The sequence below is a fragment of the Vicia villosa genome, linkage group LG3 (assembly GCF_029867415.1).
Source record: "Vicia villosa cultivar HV-30 ecotype Madison, WI linkage group LG3, Vvil1.0, whole genome shotgun sequence".
Taxonomy (NCBI): Eukaryota; Viridiplantae; Streptophyta; class Magnoliopsida; order Fabales; family Fabaceae; genus Vicia; species Vicia villosa.
In genome coordinates, this window is record NC_081182.1 from 90,816,241 (window position 1) to 90,837,844 (window position 21,604).

The window sequence follows — 21,604 nt, forward strand, 5'->3', positions numbered from 1 at the left end:
CTAAGCATGATAAATGTCAATCAGGCCTAGCTTGGAAATAAAACTGTTGAATTTAGGAGCTGCCAATGCCTTGGTTAGAAAATCAGCAAGTTGTTCTTCTGTAGGAATTGGTAGAAGTCTTAGCATACCCTGTTGGACCTTTTCTCTTACTAGATGGCAATCAATATCCAAATGTTTGGTTCTCTCATGGAACACGGGGTTGGCAGCAATATGGATTGCACTTTGACTGTCACAGTAAAGGATTGGCTGTCTTGTAGAAGTGATCTGCAAATCTCTGAACAGATATAGAAGCCACTGTAATTCACAAGTTGCAGTAGAAAGGGCTCTGTATTCAGCTTCAGATGAAGACCTGGAGATTGTCTGTTGTTTCTTGGCACGCCATGAAATCAAAGAGGAACCAAGAAAAAAACAGTAGCCTGATATAGATTTACGAGAATCTATGCAACCTGCCCAACCAGGCTCTGATACCATGTTAAGAAGTGTGGTTGGGCCTAACTCAACCCTACAAAACCGGCTTATAGGGTGAGGATTGCCCCCACTTTATAAGGACATGTTCAGACCATATATTGTCCGATGTGGGACTCTTAACACACCCCCTCACGCCCAGGACAAGACAACTGGAGCGTGGAAATAAATGGTGGGTGGCCCGATAGCGGAAACCATAGAAGGTGGCCCACCGGATCTTAAACCAGGCTCTGATACCATATTGAAGTAAAAGGAATTGCAACAGAGAGGGGAAGCATAACAGAAAACTAACAGAATGCAACAGAAAAAAGGATCTCAAGAATGGTTGTTATTCACACATTTTTGGATAAGAGTACAAAGCTATCAATGAAGTATTTATACAGCACGTGTAAAACAGAAACAAACTACAGCCATTAGATCAAAGAGATCTCAGCCCTATATATCTCAATAATAAGAAGTCACTTATTAAAATAAAAAGGGGGACAAGCTAAGAAAACACCATAATTTATTAATATGTATATTTGCTTATAAAAAAACACGGGGTATAAATTCATCACATAATTTACACTAATATCCATTTTTTAATTTAATTTCAAATGTTATGATGCATTTTAACAACATGAAAATTTCAATAAAAAGTTAATTTACATTAGCATTTTAATAATAATTTCCCAAATTTTTGAAATAGAATCATTTTATAATTAATTCTTAACTAAAAAAAAATTTAATTTTTTTCCTTTTTTTTTCTTCATTTTTTCAGTTAAAATTTCTTTCTTTGTTCATTTCTTTCTTTCTTTCTTTCTTTGTTATTTTATATCATAAATCAACGTGCATGCATCTATAGAGATTATGATTCTTGATACTAAATGTCATCCTTGCTTGGATAAGATTTTATACTAATATTGCAAATTGTTAAAAATTAAATGTCATGATAAAAGCTTCCATTTTATACATCTATATGAATGGAATAGAAATAAAGACGCCGTTGAAAGAAATGCCAGTTGGAAAGAGACGTAGGAATGTCGAGTTTGGTCTATATATACAACACATCAATCACAGCCGGAAAACTCACAACCATCTTTTCTTCTTTTTCTTTATCAATTTTTATCTTATTTTGTCAAAACCATGACTAGAAAGAAGGTGAAACTTGCTTTCATTGAGAACAATACCGCAAGGAAAGTAGCATACAAGAAACGGAAGAATAGTTTAATGAAGAAGGTAGATGAACTAACAACCCTTTGCGGTATCGATGCATGTGCCATAATTTATGGCCCCTACGATCCACAACCGGAGATCTGGCCATCGCCTTCTGGAGTACAAAATGTGCTTTCGAAATTCATTACAATGTCTGAGTTTGAACAAAGAAGAAATATGGTGAATCAAGAGAGTTTACTGAATCAAATGATTTCGAAGGCTGAAAAGCAACTTAAAAAAGAACAAAGAGACAACGAAGAAAAGGAGAAAACCATGCTCATGTTTCAGTGTCTCAGTGCTGGGAACATCGTCTAGAATAATATGTCGATGGGTGATTTGAATGATCTTTGTTGGATGATTGATCATAATTTGAGGGCGATTGGGAGAAGGATGGAATCAGTTGATAATGAAAATATTATTCACCAAAATCAAAGTGAGAGTCATGTCATGGCTTCTCAAAGCCAAGTCCAACTCCCAATGGCACCGCCAGTGCCACTACTACCACCACCGCCACCACCACCAACCACACCTGAAAATGATGAAATTGCAATGATGAGTAGGTTGGGATGGATATGACAAAATGGCGCTGGACATGAAACAATTCCATTTGATTATGATGCATATCCTTTCAGGTGGATACGACGAGTTTAGTCTAAATTTTGAATTATTTGATGATTTATGTTTTTGAAAATTTTTTTGTGTGTATGTGAAGATTCAATCATTGGTCATTATGGTGTAACTTTCACATCTTTTATGTAATTGTGTGTGCTTTGCTTTCAATACTTTTGCACTTTCATGATGATTGGTTTATTGTGAAATGGAAAAAACGACTAGATAAAGGAGATAAAACTAGTAAGGGTGGAGACTGGAGAGACGTAACCATTCTTCATATGAAATATTAGAATAGATGGAAAGCAAACTTGACTTGTTATCAACACCTATGTTTGTGAACTCCTCTCTAGCTTTTTGTGTTTCTCCTCTTGCATATTAAATCATCTTCATGCTTCCATCATTTCCAAGCATTTCTCTTATCCTTCGAGATTCAATACGCATGCATTTCTTTTGGTCCGAGTCTTTTACAGCCTCAAGAGGGTCGTACAAGTGCATGTATGGAATGATGCTTGTTTTACAAAGCTAGAAAACTTATTACGTAGGTGTTGGAAGTGGGTGCTAAACCAACCTCTAGAATTCAGTTTGTGCTATGTAGAGTGAAACTTATTAATTAAGAGGTTTATGGAGAGAATACCGACTCGAATGGTCTAAAGGGGCGGAGTGTGTTGAATAGACCTTTCTTAAAAAGAGCATTTTAAAAACATTTATTTTTAAAACATTAAAGTTTGATAAAAATGGTTCGGCGCATAGCGGAATTTCAGTGTAAAATATATGTTTTTTGAATTGATCATAATATACACTTAATCAAAAACTTAAAATGTGCGATAGATAAAAATACTAAATCTGTTAACATTTTAATTGAGCAAAAATCAATTTACACTACAACGTACAAGGGCTTCTAAAGCGCTTTTTTTGGGCTTTTAGAGCGCTTAAAAGCGCTGCCGAAGCCAGCGCTGCCGTAGGTAACGACAGCACTTTTGAAACTTCAAAAGCGCTCTCGTAGCCCCCCTATAAAGCACTTTTTCCAGAAAAGCGCTCTCGTATCCCCCTATAACAGCGCTTTTTCCAAAAAAGCGCTCTCGTAGCCTCCCCTATAGCAGCTCTTTTTCCAGAAAAGCGCTCTCGTAGCCTCCCCTATAGCAGCGCTTTTATCCAGAAAAGCGCTCTCGTAGCCCCCCTATAGCAGCGCTTTTTCTAGAAGCGCTTTCGTAGGTTGCGCTTTTTTTTATCTTAGGCAGAGCTTTTAGTTATAAAGCCCTTTCGTAGGTAGCCCTTTAAGAGCGTTTTTGAAAGCGCTGTCGTTGCTAAACGCAGTATTTTAAAGTGCAACCTATAATTTAAGCCTCCCAGTTCGACCTGTAATTTATATTTATTTCCAACCTGTAATATTTTCGACCTGTAATATATTTTCAACCTGTAATATTTTCAACCTATATTTATTTTCTACCTGTAATATATTTTCAACCTGTAATATTTTCAACCATAGGTAGGACAATATATATATATATATATATATATATATATATATATATATATATATATATATATATATATATATATATATATATATATATATATATATAATACCATTATAATCCAAAATAATATATATACACCATTATAGTTCAATTCACATGTAACTAACTCATGTCAAACAAACTAAATCAGATACATATAACTAACTAATCTCTAACAATAACTAAATCCGAATATAAGTCCGAAATGTAAAAAATCCGACGAGCGCACGGTCCTGGTCCTGCAAAGTATGAACAGAACAACACGGTCAATTAAAGGCTCCAACATCTATACTTCAAATTTTCCAAGAAAACAAATTGTCATTCAGTAACATCAACAATATTATTAGCAACAATTTCATGTGATTTGCAACTCAATCCACCAATGTAATGTGTCATCAATCCAGTCTCAAATCAAACTATCAGCACCACTTAACAACAACAAAAACAAACTTGATTCATATAACAACGTCATCATCGTCAACTAATATTAAGCAAAATGAACCAATATCTACCAAAGAAACTCAAACACAAAGTCATTATCAAAATAATGTATTCATAAAACTTTTCACACAATAATGTATTCATACCTATATGAATAGTTGCTGAATATAAAATTGACACAATTCCTCTTTGATTTCTTCCAACTTAAGTCTCGTGTAAGAAGCACCATAGAAGTCATCAAAGTACTACATAACAAAAACATAATATGAATGATTTAGTTAAATGTAATAAATTATAAGATATTATCTTAAGTTATAAATCCATACCGTGATTGGAATCTCTAATTGATTCGTTTGAATGATTTCTTTCATAAACCTCAAAACAAAGTATCCGCAATCATAACTATTTCGCTATTGCGGACACTACATAGAAAAACAAATAAGATTTTATAGTTGTCTTGTATTATCAAGTAGCATAACTATTATAAGCAAAATTGTGAAAATTAATGTACCTGCACTTTGATCCAAGTAATGTTGTTTGATTTAGTGTGGGATACCTGTGCGTCTCTTTGACTTTGGAACACTTGTATTAATCCAACAAAAATATAAAAGCATATATTTAGATCAATCTCACAAATAATTAAATATATAAATATACACGAATATTTAGAACGATCCCACTTACGTATCAATCATTGACTTCATAGTCGGATAATTGGTCCACTCACCATCTACCGAATTCAGAAAATATACCACTTCTCTTATAGGGTTGATAGCAAGCAACAATCAATGTGCTCTAATTAAAACAAATGTTTATATGAAAAGTTTGCTACACAAAACAAAGATTAGATGAACCAAGAATGAGAAACTAACCCTACTGGTCGGGTATTATACGCCCAAAGAAACAGACTTTCTGTATTGTCGGTGGTCAGGAATCTATCGACTAAGCGCTGTCTAACTGATTCTGGTTTCGTAGCAATTGTTTGTCCGCTGCAATGGGCAGAAGACACAAAATGGAATCTGTTTGACAATTCAATCCCGCGCAACACTTTGTCATACAACAACCTTAAATAAAAACATAATAAACATTAGATTATTTTCATTAAAATGTGTAAATAAATTGTTCAACTAATTAAATAATATATTCATCGGATTACCGGATGTATGAGTGAACATTACCGACGCCTAGTTGGTCATGCGAAAAAATCTCATGCATGTCATCTAGTTCAATATTTTCGAGGAATTCAATACCAAAGATAGCTTCATCCATATTAATTTCACGGAAAGCACCATTCGTCAAATCTGACATATCAACAGGTGTTCCGAGCGTCTGCCGGTATCGAGGTACAAAAGCATCACCTCTTTTTGCCCCTGGCTTCGGAGGACCCTTTTCCTTGGGTGGTACGCTACGAACTTGCTGCGTCACTTGTTGTGACCCCCGAGCAGATACCTAAAAATCATATAACTTAGGTAAATTATAAAATCATGCAGTTTTAGATTCAGATTATATATTAACACTTTAAATGTACCTCTTTCAGTGATGCAATAGACTCGTCCTCCTGCAAAATCCCTTTATCCTTAATTGCGGGTTTTGTAGGAGTAGTCTAAAATTATCATGTAAAAAATAGTTAACGTAACGGTTCAGAATTGACATGCGAAAACTAAATGATTCATAATGGTTTTCAACATACCTCATCACCAATGAAAATTATCTCCGAGGGCCATGCAACAAATGACCCTTTTGTATCACGCAGCAATGTTGTCTCTGAGACCATGTCGGGTACCGGTAGCACCGCATCATGATCTAATACAACATCAATTGTACATCGAACTAGGACGGGAAACACTGCTAATTTAAAGGAAAGAAAGCTTCTATTATAAAAAGTTTCATACAATAAAAACCGACTCAACCACTAATTATAGATCATTCATAAGTAGAGAAGTAAGCAACTAATTAAAGTGGAAACGATCCATCACAGCAGTTCATTCAAAGCACAACTAATTACTTTGACGAGAGAGAACAATTAATTACCTGTATAGAAGTAAGCAACTTCTAGACCCACACAATGTAAGATTCTTGAAAACGATCAAACTTTCACTCTTCACAAGTAACCCCTATAGCAAATTCGCAAAGTTAGTAAGTTCATCACTTAACGATTAACAACATGGACATCAAGAATCATAACAACATTGTAAAAAATAACCATTATGTACATGGTGCTAAACATATTTAAAGTCAAGTAAACACAACAGTAAATATGGTCATCGATTCACAATTGAGAACGAAACTCAATAACTCGTGCTATAATTCAAATCAATTCCAATTTCTCTTGTAAATATGACATTAAACTAATTTCAAGCTGTTGTGAGAGAACTAAATGGAGTTTATCGTTGTCATTGTCACGGAGTCGGTATTAATTCTTAGTAGTTTTGTTTTGTCATCGTCAAATTTTGAATCTAAGAGTTGCATGTGTTGATAGAATTCACTATTAACGAAAGTTAGTTCCATCTAAATTTTACCAAAGTAATAAAATAAAATAAACTATTGTTTTCTTTTACTCTTCGTTATCTAGATTTGGAACCAGACTTTCACATCATTTAAGTAAGACTTTAAGGTGGAAATTCAACTTCTTATTCTCATTAACAAGTGTGTGTCTTATAATAATATTTACACTAAGAGGAATGCACAACTAGTAGTTCCTAATAGATTTATGCATAAATCAAAATTGATAAATTCTCCTAAAAGACAAACAGGGAGAGTATACAAAGTCAATCAGAAGAAAGTTTAACCCTCATTAGCTATGAGACTAATCGATTAAAATAGCACCATTTGCCTTTTGCTCATCATTAAATTGCAAATATTATTATTGAAAAATCCGGACAACCATGTGCAAAATGAGGTTTTATGGAATCTATTAAATTAACGAATTAACAGAGCTAATACTTCTAGTTTGAAGTTTCTACACTTACTAGATGCACATTAAAATGATCAAATTGAAGTCATTAGTTAAGCCGAGCACTACGCGGAATCGCGTTGCGGATATTAGTTCTTCTTTTTTGTGGCGCGATTCTCTTAAGCGCAAATCGTACTGGAATTGTATCCAAAAGAAAAGAATAATCAAAAAAGAAAAGAGGAAAACCTGGATGGAGTTTGTTAGGGTTTGTGGCGGCCGACGACTGAGTCCGGCTGCGTTTTCCGGCGAAGGACGGTGCTTCAAGAAAACAAACATCATCAGCAATTGAACAAGAAAATAAAAAATCGATAAAACCTTTGATTGAATAAATAAACCCTAAAAGCACAAAGAATCAACCATCCCACGCCAATTGCAATGACGGTATTCAAAATTCGAGCACAAAACCCTAAAACTACAACATACCCAGCTAAACGAACAAGATTCATTAGAAATCAAAGATACCTGATGTGAAAATCAGAATCGAATCGGACTCAGCTATGCAGAATGGGAAGATTGTTGTTATCTTCGCGTGTGGTCTTTGCTGCTGAGCTATTGTTGTTAATTCTATGTTTTAGGTGGTTGTTGGATGAATGCCGTTGCAGGGAAGAGAAGGAGATGATTGTAGGGCTCTACGGCAGTGATTTTGGGCGAGAAGTAGTGATGAACAGTAGCAGTAGCGCGGAGGGAGATATGGGTTTCCTTATCTTAGAGAAGAATAGTGAAGGCAAATAGCGTGTTTTGTGAATTTTGTTTTAGAAATTTTAATTTTAAATTAGCTACGAGAGCGCTTTTCAAAAGCGCCTTTGTAACCAACCTATACCAGCGCTTTTTAGAATAAAAGCGCTTTCGTATCCTACACTTATAGCAGCGCTTTTAAAAGCGCTTTCTTAAGGTTCCCTATACCAGCGCTTTTAGAAAGCGCTCTCGTACCCCCCCATCTTTACCAGCGCTTTTTAGAAAGCGCTCTCGTATCCCCCCTTTACCAACGCTTTTTTCCCTTGTTTTATAGTTCTGTTTTTAGCGCAACCTATAGCAGCGCTTTTCCCAAAAGCACTTTCGTAGATGCGCTGCTAAAAGACAAATTTGTTATAGTGTTACATAAGAAGTGTAAACCGAGTATTTGAATTGAGTAAGAAATCTAACAATACAGTTTACAAGGTTAATCAAAAGTAAGAATCTTTTAGGATCTCAATCTAATACGTAACTAAAATTTATATTTGAAATTCACTACAAGAAAATTAGCAAATTGCGACGGTTCATTTTAGAATGTTACGACGGTTAGAACCGTCACAATATGCTAGTCACGACGGTTTCTGAATTGTCCTAAAAACGTGGGTCGCGAGGCTGTTTTGTGACGGTTGTAAAAACCGTTATACCAACTGTCGTTCTAAGTCACGACGGTTGGGGAACCGTCGTAAAGCAATTATTGCAACGGTTGAGGAACCGTCGTGACTATTGGTTTGTTTTTTGTTTTTAATATTGAGTATGACGGTTTCAAACTGTCGTGTGTGTGACATCGTGACTGTTTAAACTTTCGTAATTGTTATAAAATTTGAAATATAATTTTCTTGGTAACGGTTTAAAGCGATGTTAACTATTAAATTGTTACTTTTAACAACAGTTTAAACCATTATTAATTTTAATCTATAGTATATATTAAATATTTTTTGTTTTAATTATAATCTACTAAAATATTTATAAATTGAGTATTATTTTTTTCTTTAAATTATTTCTATTTATGTTATTATTATTTTGTAATATTTTTTTATTTGATTTTCTATCACTTTTAAACGTAGTAAAATTAATTCCAATACAAAAACATGTAATATAAAATAAACATCATGATATCAAAAAATGTGAGTTTCATAATCATGTCATGTAATACAAAAAATCGAAAAACATATCAAATCCTAATTTTATAATAATAAGATTCATATATAGTGCCAAAAATACATAGGAAAATTCATAATCTAATTAATTCAACGTCTAATTTGTCCTGCCTGATGATCCATTATCTGCAATTCGGTAGTTAGACTCAGAAGAGCGTCTACCATCAGCAGGTGATTCCAATCCCTGAAAGAAAGAAAAAAGCATTAAAATAATACTATTTAAAATAATACTCATGAGCTTTAATTTTAAATGCATCAAAATAATATACCTGTCTTCCACTAGAATTTTGCATTTGTCTTAAGCGCTCAACTTCCTCTGTCATAGCATTGTCCCTTTGCTTTAAGAATGCGACTGCATCCATCAATTCATCAATTTTTGAATTCTTTTCTTTAAGTGCATTAATTTCTTCTTGCATTTCCTTTATTTTTTCATTTTCTTCCAAAGAAGGCGCCGATCTCGTAGATCTATTAATTTGAGATGACGTAACTCCAAGTCCCATACTACGAACATATCCAGGATGTTCTTTTCCAAATACTTTCTTAAATGCCTCATTTTCAGACACAGAATCCTTAATTGCAGCTTGTAATTTTTCCTGCACATAAAGTTATTTAGTAATAAAGACCCTGTTATAATTCAAATAAAGTTATTAAATAATATAAATTACATAAAAATAAAAATAAAGTGCTAAATAAAAAATTACTACCAGCATAGAAAGATATCTATCTTTCTACCACTATTTTTGACTACTACTACTACTTTTTACCATTTTTTTAATACTACTACTATTTTTGACTACTACTACTACTTTTTACCATTTTTTAATACTACTACTATTTTACCATTTTTACTACCAGCATAGAAAGTAATACTACTACTAAACAAATTCACTATCTCTTTAGCCAAACAAGTTGTATTAATTAAAATAGAATACTAAAACAACATGACAATGATATTTTGTAAATTAGCGACTACCTGCAACCAATAGCAATCAAATTTTTGTGAGCATTTGTCTGACTATATTACAGTTCTGTCACATATATTCAGTTCTGTAAATTAGCGACTACCTGTTGATGCAACCAATAGCAAGGATGTAACCCAATGCACATTTCTTTAGCAATTATTTTCAGTTATGTCACATATATTACAGCTGCATGCCTTGGTTTTGTAGTTTGGATTCATTTGAGTTAGCATGTCCACGTGAAGATGGGACCATTCAAATTTAAATTTATATAGAAAGGAAGCTGAAATCTATGTAATTTCTATATATCACATTAATTTTTGTGTGCATTAGCCATAGACTAATTTGTATAGAGTATGTTAAAAAAATTCATAAAACTTCTCTAGGCATGACAAGTACTGAATAGTTAACAAAATAAGTCCAAAAAGATTAACAAGATTGCGACGGGACAGAATTAACAAAATAAGTCCAAAAAGATTAGCTAATGTTGCCACTAACCATGATGGAAAACCTGTTATATTCTACCACCCACAGGTTTTCCAATTCTAGGAAATAATTCTGCTACACGTGAACCTGTTTGGATATCACCAATAGGGCCATCATCGAAGAGTTGTTTTTTCCCTTAAAAGAAAACACCCATCATTGGTTTCTTAAGACTCACATTTAAAGTCATTGTTAGAACACCAACCTAAAACTCAAACAAAAAACACAACATTTTATTTAGATTTAGATTGCATTGTGTTTTTTGTTATTAAATTGCATTGCAGATTTTCATTTTGAAATCTCTAATATTGTATAAGTTGTTTCGGTACGGAAGTTATATATCGACTTTAATCTGAATTCTCAGGAAAGGAGAAAGGAGCTATTATACTGGAAATGAAGGATAGAGGTTATTGCTTAGAGAGGAAAATTAACTGGAACAGAAAGGTTCAGAAACAGTTAAAATTAGATTGTGACATTGGAAACCAATACTACATTTGGAGGAGTTTTCTCCTACTGTTTACCAACAACAGAAAGTGGAGCTTCTGGTTCATTAGTTATAGGTAACGAGTCGTCGGTTTTCAAGAACCTTACTCCAATTGCTTACACTAGTATGGTTTCGAATCCACAGTTATCAAACTTTTATATACTCAATCTCACTGGCATAGATGTCAGCGGTGTGGCTCTAGAAGATACAAGCTTCGGAAATGGCGGGGTTCTGATTGATTCGAGGACGGTGATCACTAGACTAGCACCATCAGTTTATAACGCTTTGAAAACAGAGTTTTTGAAACAGTTTTCTGGTTACCCTTTTGCACCAGGGCTTTCAATTTTGGATACCTGTTTTAATCTCACTAGTATTGAGGAAGTTAGCATACCTACCCTAAGTATGCATTTTGAGGATAATGTTGATCTGAATGTGGATACAGCTGTTATTCTGTATATGGTAAAAGATGATATTTCACAAGTTTGGCACTTGCAAGTCTCTCTGAAGAAAATGACATGGCCATTATTGGGAATTATCAGCAAAGGAATCAGAGGGTAATATATGATGCCAAACAGTCCAAAATTGGATTTGAAGTGGAGGAATGCTGCTTCACTTAAGTAGGGAACTTTCCTAAAAATTGTCTCATATGGACACACTTCTTAATAGCAAAATTAAGCACATAGTTTCTGCTAGAAGTACAACCTACTGAGAACCTACTAAGAACCACATAGTTTCTGCTAGAAGTACAACCTACTAAGAACCACATAGAAGCACATAGTTTCTTCCTAAAAGCTACAAGTACAACCTACTGAGAACCAAAACAAACAATCTACTGAGAACCAAAACAAAAAATCCCATTGAAGATTGCACATAAACAACCTACTGAGAACATCAACAACAATCCCATTGAAGATTGCACAACAACAACCTACTAAGGTTTAATGAATGGAGAAGAAAGAGATTGTAGAAAATAACCTAGGGTTTGAGACAACTAACCTGTTAACAATGGTTTTCCCTCTTTACGTCTTCCTTCAATCGCAACAATCGCAGATCACCTTCCCTCTTCCTTCTTGCGAAGAACACGTTCCTCTTCCTCCAGTCGCAACAGCGGAAGAAAACGCAGTCGCATCAGCTGAAGAAAACGCAGGCGCAGCAGAACACAAGAAGCCAAAAATTTTATCTTTTAATTGAGATTTAATTAGAAGCGCCAAACAGAATACAACAGGGTATAAGGGCAGTTGGGCTTCAACCGTCGCAGCCCATTTTGTTCTTTTGAAGAGCCAAAACCAATAAAAAAACTATTAGGACAGTTCGGCCTAACTGTCGCAACCCATTTTGTTCTTTTTTATTTTGAGTATTTCTATTTTTTTCTATAAATTTTTTATTTTTCTTAAATCTATTTCTAATTTTAATTTTAATATAATCTTTCTCGTTTTTTTAATATATTTGTATGTTATAATTCAATTTTTTATATTTGTATGTTATAATTCAATTTTTTATTGAATATGTATTGATATTTCTATTATATTATTTAAATACTACTAATATTAATATACAATTAATAGTTAGTAAGTAATATTGTAATACTATTATTATAATTAATTAATTACTATTATAATAATTAATTAATAAAAGTGAAAACGTGGGAAAATAAAACAATGAAAGAAAAATAGTAGGAAAATAAAAGAACAAAAAAAGAAACGATTATGATTGGCTAAAGTAGTCGCGACAGTTTGTCCTAACGGTCGCGAGTGTGGAAAGAGGACAGTTCTTAGGCAACTGTCGCAAATATGTTACTCAACATGCCTAAAAATCTGCGACGATTGGCTCTAACTGTCGTGACAACTGTCGCAATCCAGGAATAAGGGCGGTTTTATGGAAACTGTCGCAACTCATGTGTCGTAAAACTCCTTTTTTCTTGTAGTGATTGTTACCAATACGATAAATCCTAATATTATGCGATTCTAAGAAAAAATTAAATCAAATCATGCAATCCTAAAAAAATATAAAAAGAAAGAGGGAATCAGAGATAGTACACCGGATTTATAGTGGTTTGGCACTTTGTCCTCGTTAATGCCTACTCCATTCTCTATGATTTCAGAAATATTACCCAAATTTTATTAATAAAATCACGATTCGAGACTTAAATCATTAAAAATTTATTATTTTCCACTATGATTTTTGAAATATTACACAAGTTCTATTAATAAAGAACTTAAATATGTTTTCTTTTTTACTACACACATCAGTTGACATTGAATTCCTCAAAATCTTTACTCCGTCTCGACTTTATCTGCCAGCTTCAAGAATGATGCTCTAAGTTTTCGTTATATAGCGACCTTTACTCGGCTGTATGGGTTTCTTGAGACTTAAACTATTTGAATATGATAAAAACTTCAACTTCGTCTGACGCAGCTTTCACACAGCTCTAACAATGTAATCTTGGAAAGAATAACCTCTTTCATTTTCCGCTGGATTATTGATCCCAGCTACAACAACAAAAAGATGCCAACACTTTAATTTTCAAAAAAATTCACAAAGTGTTACACATTAAACAATCCTCCTCGTATAGATATCACACCCTAAGATGAGACGTTAGTTAAAAAAATGGAAAATGCAAGAGGTTAAAGATGAAGAGAGATTTTAACTGTAAACTCAAAAAAAGACTCAAAATGCTCTTGAAAGTTTGAGAGAAAATGTGTGTTGTGAGTTATAAATCATATGATGGATATGAGATAGATTTGAAAAAAATGATTTATATATGAGTTGGAGTTAAGGCAAAAAAATGAGAAAAATATGCATTTGATTCGAGTCAAGAGAAAATGGTATGAGTCTAGTCAAAAGAGTGAATGATTTTAATCAAGACTTAAAAATCTATAAATTTGATTTGTGTGATTCGAATCAAGCTTTTTATGATTCGATTCATACAATTCAGGTCATACAACTATATGATTTGAATATACTTAAAATATCTAAAATCAAAGATTTGAAGGCATGATTTGATTCGAGTCAAGCCTTTTCATGTATCAAACTAAGACCTCTATGATTCACATCAGGATTTTTGTGATTTAAATCAAATGCATAAAAGCGATAACCCGTTTTTCATAACTGTATTTGATCCTAGTGTACATACTAAGCCCATTCCCCTAGCTCCGGGTCAACTGAAGTTCTTTATAGTGGGAATAAATTACTTCATCAAATGGATATAAGCAGAAGTTATTGCTAAAATCACAACTGACAGTTCTTCGAGATATGGACTTCCCGTAGATATTGTTTTCGACAATGGAACCTAGTTTACCAGTATTATGATCACTTTCTTTTTCAAAAATTTGGGAGTACAGACGAAGTTCTTGTTCAATTACACTCTCAGGTCAATAGCCAAGCGAAATTAGAAAACAAAGTAATTATGAGGGACACAAAAAGAAGCCTGACGGTGCCAAAAGCTTATGAGCAGAATCGCTTCACAAGATATTATGGTCATACCACACCACCCTGCACACAATCAACAATGAAACTCCATTTTCCATGGTTTATGGAGCGGATGCCATGCTACATATGGGAATCGACGTGCCCTCATGGCGATGTTCCCTATTTGAAGAAGAAGAAGAAAATTAGGCGAGATTGGATTATGCGGCAGACCTGACCAATAAATTGAGAAATGTCTTCCATGTCAGAGAATTTGCGACCAAGCATAGAGCTGCAAGAAGGTATAACTCTAAAGTCAAGATGGGGGAGATATAAGAAGGCAATCTGGTGTTAAAAGAAGTTATTCAACCTACACAGTAGGGAAAGCTACAACCTAAGTTGGAGGTTCCATATTGCATATTCCAAAAGCTTTCGCATGTGGCATACAATCTATAGGAGTTAAAAGGACCACTCTTGCCTAGAATTTGGAATGCTCACCATCTTAATTATTATTATTATTGTTAAACTATTTCTAATTTCCTAATATACATTATGAGTTTGTACATGTGAGAAATTTCTTGACCAATAAGAATATTTTCCTAAATATTTTGTATGCTAGACTTCATGCGCAAAGGTCGTTGTCGCCCTTTTAGGCAATATTCATTGGACTTCATAATAAAGAGCCTAAGAAACTTAATCACAAGTAATGTCTGAGAGCCTCATGGATGCTCCACTCGAGAGGTCCAACATATCACTTGTGAGGCTTAGAGTCTCATCATCTTGGATACATATGACTTCGCCTGAGGGACTTAGATCTCCCAAGCTAATTAAACTCTCGTTTGAGGGACTTAGGGTTTCCTCGCGTGGGACCACACATTGAAATCACATCCAAGAGGCACAACTGAGTTCTAGCCTGAGAGACTCAATCACAAGTCTTATATGAGGGTTTGATAGAAGGCCTGCTCGAGATTTCCAATGTAACGCTAGAATTCGATTAATTATATATTTCAATTTTTATTTCAATTTAGTTAATTACTTGGGTGGTTTAAATTATATTATATGATATATGTGAATTATTTGGGATTTATGTGAATTATTTTATGTTAGAGGATTTTATTTGGGATTTATGTGAATTATTTGATGTTAGAGGATTTTATATGGGATTTATGTGATTATTATATAATTAAGTTATAGTAGAATAATTAAAATTAAAAGAATCACGTGTTGTAAGGTGGAAAGTAGCATTTTAGCAAAATTGGTGGACTAAGGTGATAGTTACTAATATTTGAGGAAAAATTGTGAATAAAGCAAAACTATTATTAAGGTAAGTATATAGAGAATGTGAGGGGAGCTAATTTGTCAATGCGTAGAAGTTGTGCAAATTGGAAAAAAACGCATAGTGTGAGAGAATTTGAACAAGGCCTTGAGGGAGAAGAAAATCATAATTGCTTCAACTTACACAAAGAAGGGAGCTCAACCTTTGAAAAGTTAAACAAAGAAGGGATCTTATCCTTTAAAAAGAAAATTTATCATTGTTGAAACAGATAACTTATCAGAAGATGGATATTTGCAAAGATATTCAGTAATAAGAGCAAAGAATTGTTGCAGACAATTTATATTAATATTTTATGTAAACCATGTAATTTCAAAGAAAAAAAACATTATTTACCTTGACTTTTGTCATAAAAGAGGTGATAGTTAAAATAAGAAGATAATTTACCTAAGTTTTCTTATAAAGCCGAGGGGTATAATATTCAAATTTTATTATAAAAACCCTCGTTGAAAAGATTTTACCCTAATACTAACTTATATGTAGCCGTCCAAAAAGAGAAAATATTTACCACCGTCCATTTTATGAGTTGCAACTACAAAAAAATATTTTTTGGTGGATTTTCCATGAAATTTTTTGATCTAGATACGCTTAAGAACTTAGGAAGCAGATCTCTGGGATGGATTGCAAGTGCAGAAAATAAAAAAATAAAAATTCTCATGGTGGGAATAAATAACTTATCAGAAGTTAGATAAGTTAGGGAGTTTTTTGGGGGGAACAAGGGCTATGCAACAAAATTTGGATATCACCAAAGATTTTTAGTAAACAATGAATTTTAATATACTGTGTAAATAATGTAATAAAAAACAAGCTTTTTATTTGAACCGAGGGATATGTTAAGCATTTTTTTCTTTCAGCGGCCTTCAACAAATCTTTGTCATCCATTTAATGATTACCAATGCTTATCACTTTTCCATTAGTGATCCGCGTAAAACCTAAGAGACATTGATCCACAGTCGCGCACGGGTAGAAAAAATGAGTAATTTATACCATAGTAAGGGAAGCGACACTCGATGTATCGTATCTCAAGAACTCTTGGATTATTATTAACCAACTGAAGCGATTATCGGGCGTTTGTTTCGTATAAGAAAATACAGTAAATAAGTGATTATAAAAATAAGCTAAAAAGTAAATTGTGGATTCGGTTTCTACCTATCATCGTTTATTGTAATTCTAGTCTCTTAAGAGGTTATTTATTTCTATTCGATTACAAAGCTCATTGACAAGAACAATAGGTATTATGTGTTGTAAGTTTCTATTATCCAGATTAAGCAAATGGATTTAAGCTCTCGGAAATTAAGCAAACTCAATTTAATCAAACACGATAACAAATTAAGCAAATGTTAACGTGATTACGGTCAAGGACTATACAACAATAGCATTGAATCATCATACTTTATGAAATTCGGATTAAGCATGCAAGAATCATAGAATAAAGTTGAAAGGACTAAAAAGTGAATTGAAATCATTTTTTCTATGAAATTATAACCTCAATGTATTGGAACCTGAATACAGTAAATGAAAACTTAAAATTAGTTGTCCATGAATTCCCTAAGCTCGGAGTTCTCAATTTGTGAATAGTGAAAAATTCGTTGATAAACAGTACCCGCGGTTGCTGATCTAGGCTAAAAGTAATACTAATTCCCCTTTAAACCTAATCGGGCCGAACACATAAAAACCAGCCCAAAAATAGTTATTCTCTAAAGTGTGGAACTTCAACAAATTATTCGATAATCTATCACTCGAATATGATTTTGGCTTAGGCACAAAACTTGTATATTATTCTCTTAGCTTTTCAATGCATCTCAGAACGCGTCAATCCGATTCTCTTAGCTCAAGTTATGGTCTGCATGATGAAAAACTATCAAATAACACTTAATGCTAAAAATAAAATATGAAAAATATGTAAAGACAAAAATAAATTCAAATATAAAAATAGAATAAAATAGTAAAAATAATAAAGCAAACTAATAAAATGTATAAGTACAATAGTAGAAGAATGTGCATCAAAATACACTGATCAGACATTCATTATAAAAGCATGTTGAATATTAACATTAATAGCCTAAATGAAATATGAAGCACTTGAAACCTAAAGACGCTTGGAAAAGTTTTCTATGATGGATTACAAGAGCAAAAAATTATCTAAATTTAATGTTTGTTTTCCAAAATAGTTATTTGAGCCTAAAATCATATATTTGAATATTAATTTTAATTATATTACCCTTTTTTATCCGAAACAAATGCATGCAAGATCCATAGAGAACAACCTTGCACCCAACATTTGATCTTCCCTAAGATCAATAATTCGAAGATCTAAAATCGAAATCTTTAGGGAATTTAATTTTTAACTAGATATCTAGGGAATTTGATTTTTATTTTAATATTTTCTGTATACAATGTAATATTTTGGGTAAACGATGTAACAATTTTAAAAAAGAAATAATCTTACACCTCGGTTTTCTAGATAAATCAAGAGATAAGATATGCTAGTTTTAAAAATAATAAAAGTGGTATTGCTGGGGTTTGAACCCATGTGCATATAATTTTATCCCAAGATTTTTAAATCACCGAGGTGTTATGTGGCAACTTTTCAGGACGCCATTTGTTACCTTGCTTCTTTAGTTGAGGTTAAATGCATTTCCCGTTTGAGGTGTTATGTCGATTTTGTAGAAGACTTCTTGGGTGTGAATGTATGGTCTTCCATCTCTTTGCCTTATGGGTTTAGTATTTGTAGGAGTTTCCTGTGTATCATGCTGAGAAGTCATCTTTGTATCACTATGATGAGTAACCTCATATTTAACTAGATCCTTTGTCTACGTTTGACGTGTCACTTTTACTTCAGCCATCCTCTTTTTGTCATCCTAACCTATACCTCCTCGTGTACTGTCTAGACATCGCCAACAATCGCAATATTAAGCTCATCAGCAAGATCTCTGCCTCATCCATCAATTATACCTCTTATATTCTAGATAATATAGGGTGCAAGTGTCTGCTTTGCCTTCCTCCTCCTATGAGAATCGGCCTGGGCTACCCTCCCTGTCCCGATATGCAAATTATCGGGGTTAGTTGCCCTCGCAAAAGACCTATTTGTAGCTTTCTCAATCTTCCTAGAAGCAATCTTGTTGTGTTTTCCTCTAGCCCTCTTTGCAAAAAAATTAAGAAATATAAACTAGCAAATTTTTTAAAAATTCAAAAGTCAACATGATTTTCTCTGATTTTTTAAAGAATCCGATTAACCATCTCAACATTTTCACCTATTAAATATTTTGAAATTTTTGGTATGCTTATATGCTATTTTATCAGACTTTTCAAAGTATTGCATAAAAACGCGTGCATTTTTATTGGTTTTTTCAAAATAACTAGTAAAAATGTTTGCGAAACATGATTTTTTATCTGACATTTTAAAAACCTGATAAAAGTGCATATTTTGATGAAAACTATGATATAAAGCATATATTTCTAGTAAAATTGTATACTTGTCAAATTTTTGTAGTTGGTTCAAAATTTTTGGTAAGACAGACAACTTTTGGAAATATTTGAAATGTTACCACCGAATAGTAAAAGGGTTTTTTCAAATGCAAGGGTAATAAAGTAAAAACACAAGAATCAGGGGGGGGGGATGTCAGGTTTAAATGGGGGTGGTAGGACAAAATCTTCTAATAGCACCACACAAACCTCCCTTTGGGAGAATCTGTCTTACCACCACATAAATTTAATTTGTCCCCTTGGATGTCATGCACTTATGACATTAACCTTGTGAAATATACAGATTAATTTTATTACTCCATTGTAACATTTCGAATATTTTGAAAAACTCTCGTTTTCATTCAAACTACTCAATTTATGCACAGTGAGTATCTAACTGTACCAGATTTCTTATGTTTTTACCAGATTTTTTGGAAGAAATATATTAATTCACTATAATTATGATTAGCAGTAATTTTGGTAAAACTAACTTGGCAGCAACATGTTGAAGAAGTTGTCCTAACACGAAGATTAGACATCTTATCAGTTACAGTTTTGCAGATAGGATATGTGTTGAACAAGATGTTCTGACACGAAAAATTTGACATCTTGTCTTTTACAGTTTTGCAGATTGGATATATTTGATTTAATTATAGATTACTGAATATTTTATGAATATTAAGTAATCCAATGTGGCGTTCAAGATGGAGGAATCAGAGATTTTATTTCAGTTTAAAGTTATTTCGGTTTTTCGAAATGTTGAGACATTTTAGGAAACCCTTCATTGAAGGCCTACTTTAATGAAAAAAATTTGCAGACTTTTTAGCAGCTGCGTTGTGTCGCTACTGAAAAAAATAAATAGAGTATCCATTGAACATGTTTATCCCATCAGGGGAAAGGAAATGCCAGCAAATCTCAAATGGGAGAGAAAAAGGTTTCTCTACAAAGAAATGGGTAAGGAAGTCGGTTATGCGAGGGGTAGGTATTACCACCCGTCACAGATGTGGTACTCCACAGGATCCACTCGTTTTGTTTCTAAACTCACTGGGTGTGTAAATGAAAATAAACCGACAACCTAGGGGAATGTAATGCATGGATGTTTTTTATTATTGTGCTCGCTAGGGTTTACTGAACCCTATGCCTACGTACCTCCCATGTGCAACAGAGAAATAAGAGCACCGTAGCTCTGCAAACTACTTTCTTTTTCGTTTGATGTATGTTTTTTTAGTGGACCAAGACGTTCTGAAAATCAAAGGGTATCAACAAGCATGAACCCTAACTTGGATTGGCTGGTGTTTTGATTGGATGAATCCCTCAAGTGGTCCACCCATTATTTGAATATGATTTGACCTTTAATAGGTGTTTTATGATTTGATCAAGAAAAGAGATTTTAGTTTTATTATATGCAATAGGAGAGAACACAAACTAAAGGGATCTCAAACCTATTTGTTGTCAAACAAAGCTGGACCTAGAGTTAGGATACATGGAATCTTACCTAAATGTTATCATGCATGGTTTCAAGCTTAAGGTCTATCCAAGTTCACATATTTAGGCAAGATGGAATCAAGAATCTAGCGGAACATGTGATCTAACAAGCAATGATATAAGGAGCCTAAACAAGAAACAATAAGACATGTTACAGGTAAACATGCTATCAATCATCAAAATATTCCAAACATGTAATGGAAGGGAATATATCACAAGTAAACATCTGAGATGTATCAAATAAATCCTACACCAGTAATAGGACAATTATATATCATATAAACAAGTAAGAGATAACATGTGATAAAGTAATCAAAATATTCCAAATAAGTAAGGGAATAAACCTAGCATGTAATAATCAAACATGTAGAAGTTCAGAAAACCTGAGTCATGTACTTTTTTTTACAACATATTATGCTAATTTATTCAAGTTTGGTTTCATTTTGTAGATCCTCTTAATATTCAGTAGGTGCAAGAGGTTTTTAAAAAACTAGTGCTATTAAGCTACCATATTTTTTCAAAAAATCTGATTAATCATCTCAACATTTTCTACTATCGTATATTTTGAAATGTTTTGTATGCATGTATACAATTTTACCGCTCTATTCAAAATACCATGTATTTTTATCAGTTTTTTCAAAATGTATGAGAAACATTAGTTTTTACTAGACATTTCAAAAGTCAAAAAATACATATTTTTGATGAAAAATATGATATAAAACGTAAATTGCTGATAAAAATGTATACTTACTAGTAAAAATTTGGTAGCTTGCTTAAAACTCTAATAAAACACTCAACTTTTGGAAATATTTTAAATGTTACAACTTAATGGTGAAATGGTTTTTAATTATGTAAGGATAATATAATAAGCAGAAATTCTTGTATTGAAACGAGCATAACACTTAGTTCCCAAACAAGC

At 33.1% G+C, this 21,604-nt stretch overlaps 2 protein-coding genes and 1 pseudogene across 2 annotated transcripts; 2 read left to right on the forward strand and 1 right to left on the reverse strand.

Annotated features, from left to right (window-relative positions):
* The first annotated feature begins 1,590 nt into the window (after positions 1-1,590).
* On the forward strand, positions 1,591-2,235 carry LOC131658536 (agamous-like MADS-box protein AGL80; annotated as a pseudogene).
* A 6,811-nt stretch (positions 2,236-9,046) lies between these two features.
* Positions 9,047-12,152, reverse strand: LOC131656330 (uncharacterized). Its single transcript, XM_058926065.1, has 3 exons — positions 11,994-12,152; positions 9,341-9,664; positions 9,047-9,255 (listed from the first exon to the last, which is right to left on the reverse strand). Exons 2-3 carry the CDS (start codon positions 9,569-9,571, stop codon positions 9,169-9,171), a joined length of 318 nt encoding a protein of 105 aa, XP_058782048.1. The 5' UTR covers positions 9,572-9,664; positions 11,994-12,152; the 3' UTR covers positions 9,047-9,168.
* LOC131658537 (aspartyl protease family protein At5g10770-like) lies at positions 11,124-11,555 on the forward strand. Its single transcript, XM_058927820.1, has one exon. The coding sequence runs from the start codon at positions 11,124-11,126 to the stop codon at positions 11,553-11,555; it is 432 nt and encodes a 143-aa protein (XP_058783803.1).
* Positions 12,153-21,604: the final 9,452 nt, after the last annotated feature.

Excerpts from the sequence above, each read along its gene's own strand:
- LOC131656330 (XM_058926065.1), bottom strand. The coding sequence starts at position 9,571 with ATGGGACTTGGAGTTACGTCATCTCAAATTAATAGATCTACGAGATCG. Across the intron at positions 9,256-9,340 it reads AAAATTCTAGTGGAAGACAG|GGATTGGAATCACCTGCTGA; the intron begins GTATATTATTTT and ends TCTTTCTTTCAG.
- LOC131658537 (XM_058927820.1), top strand. The coding sequence starts at position 11,124 with ATGGTTTCGAATCCACAGTTATCAAACTTTTATATACTCAATCTCACT.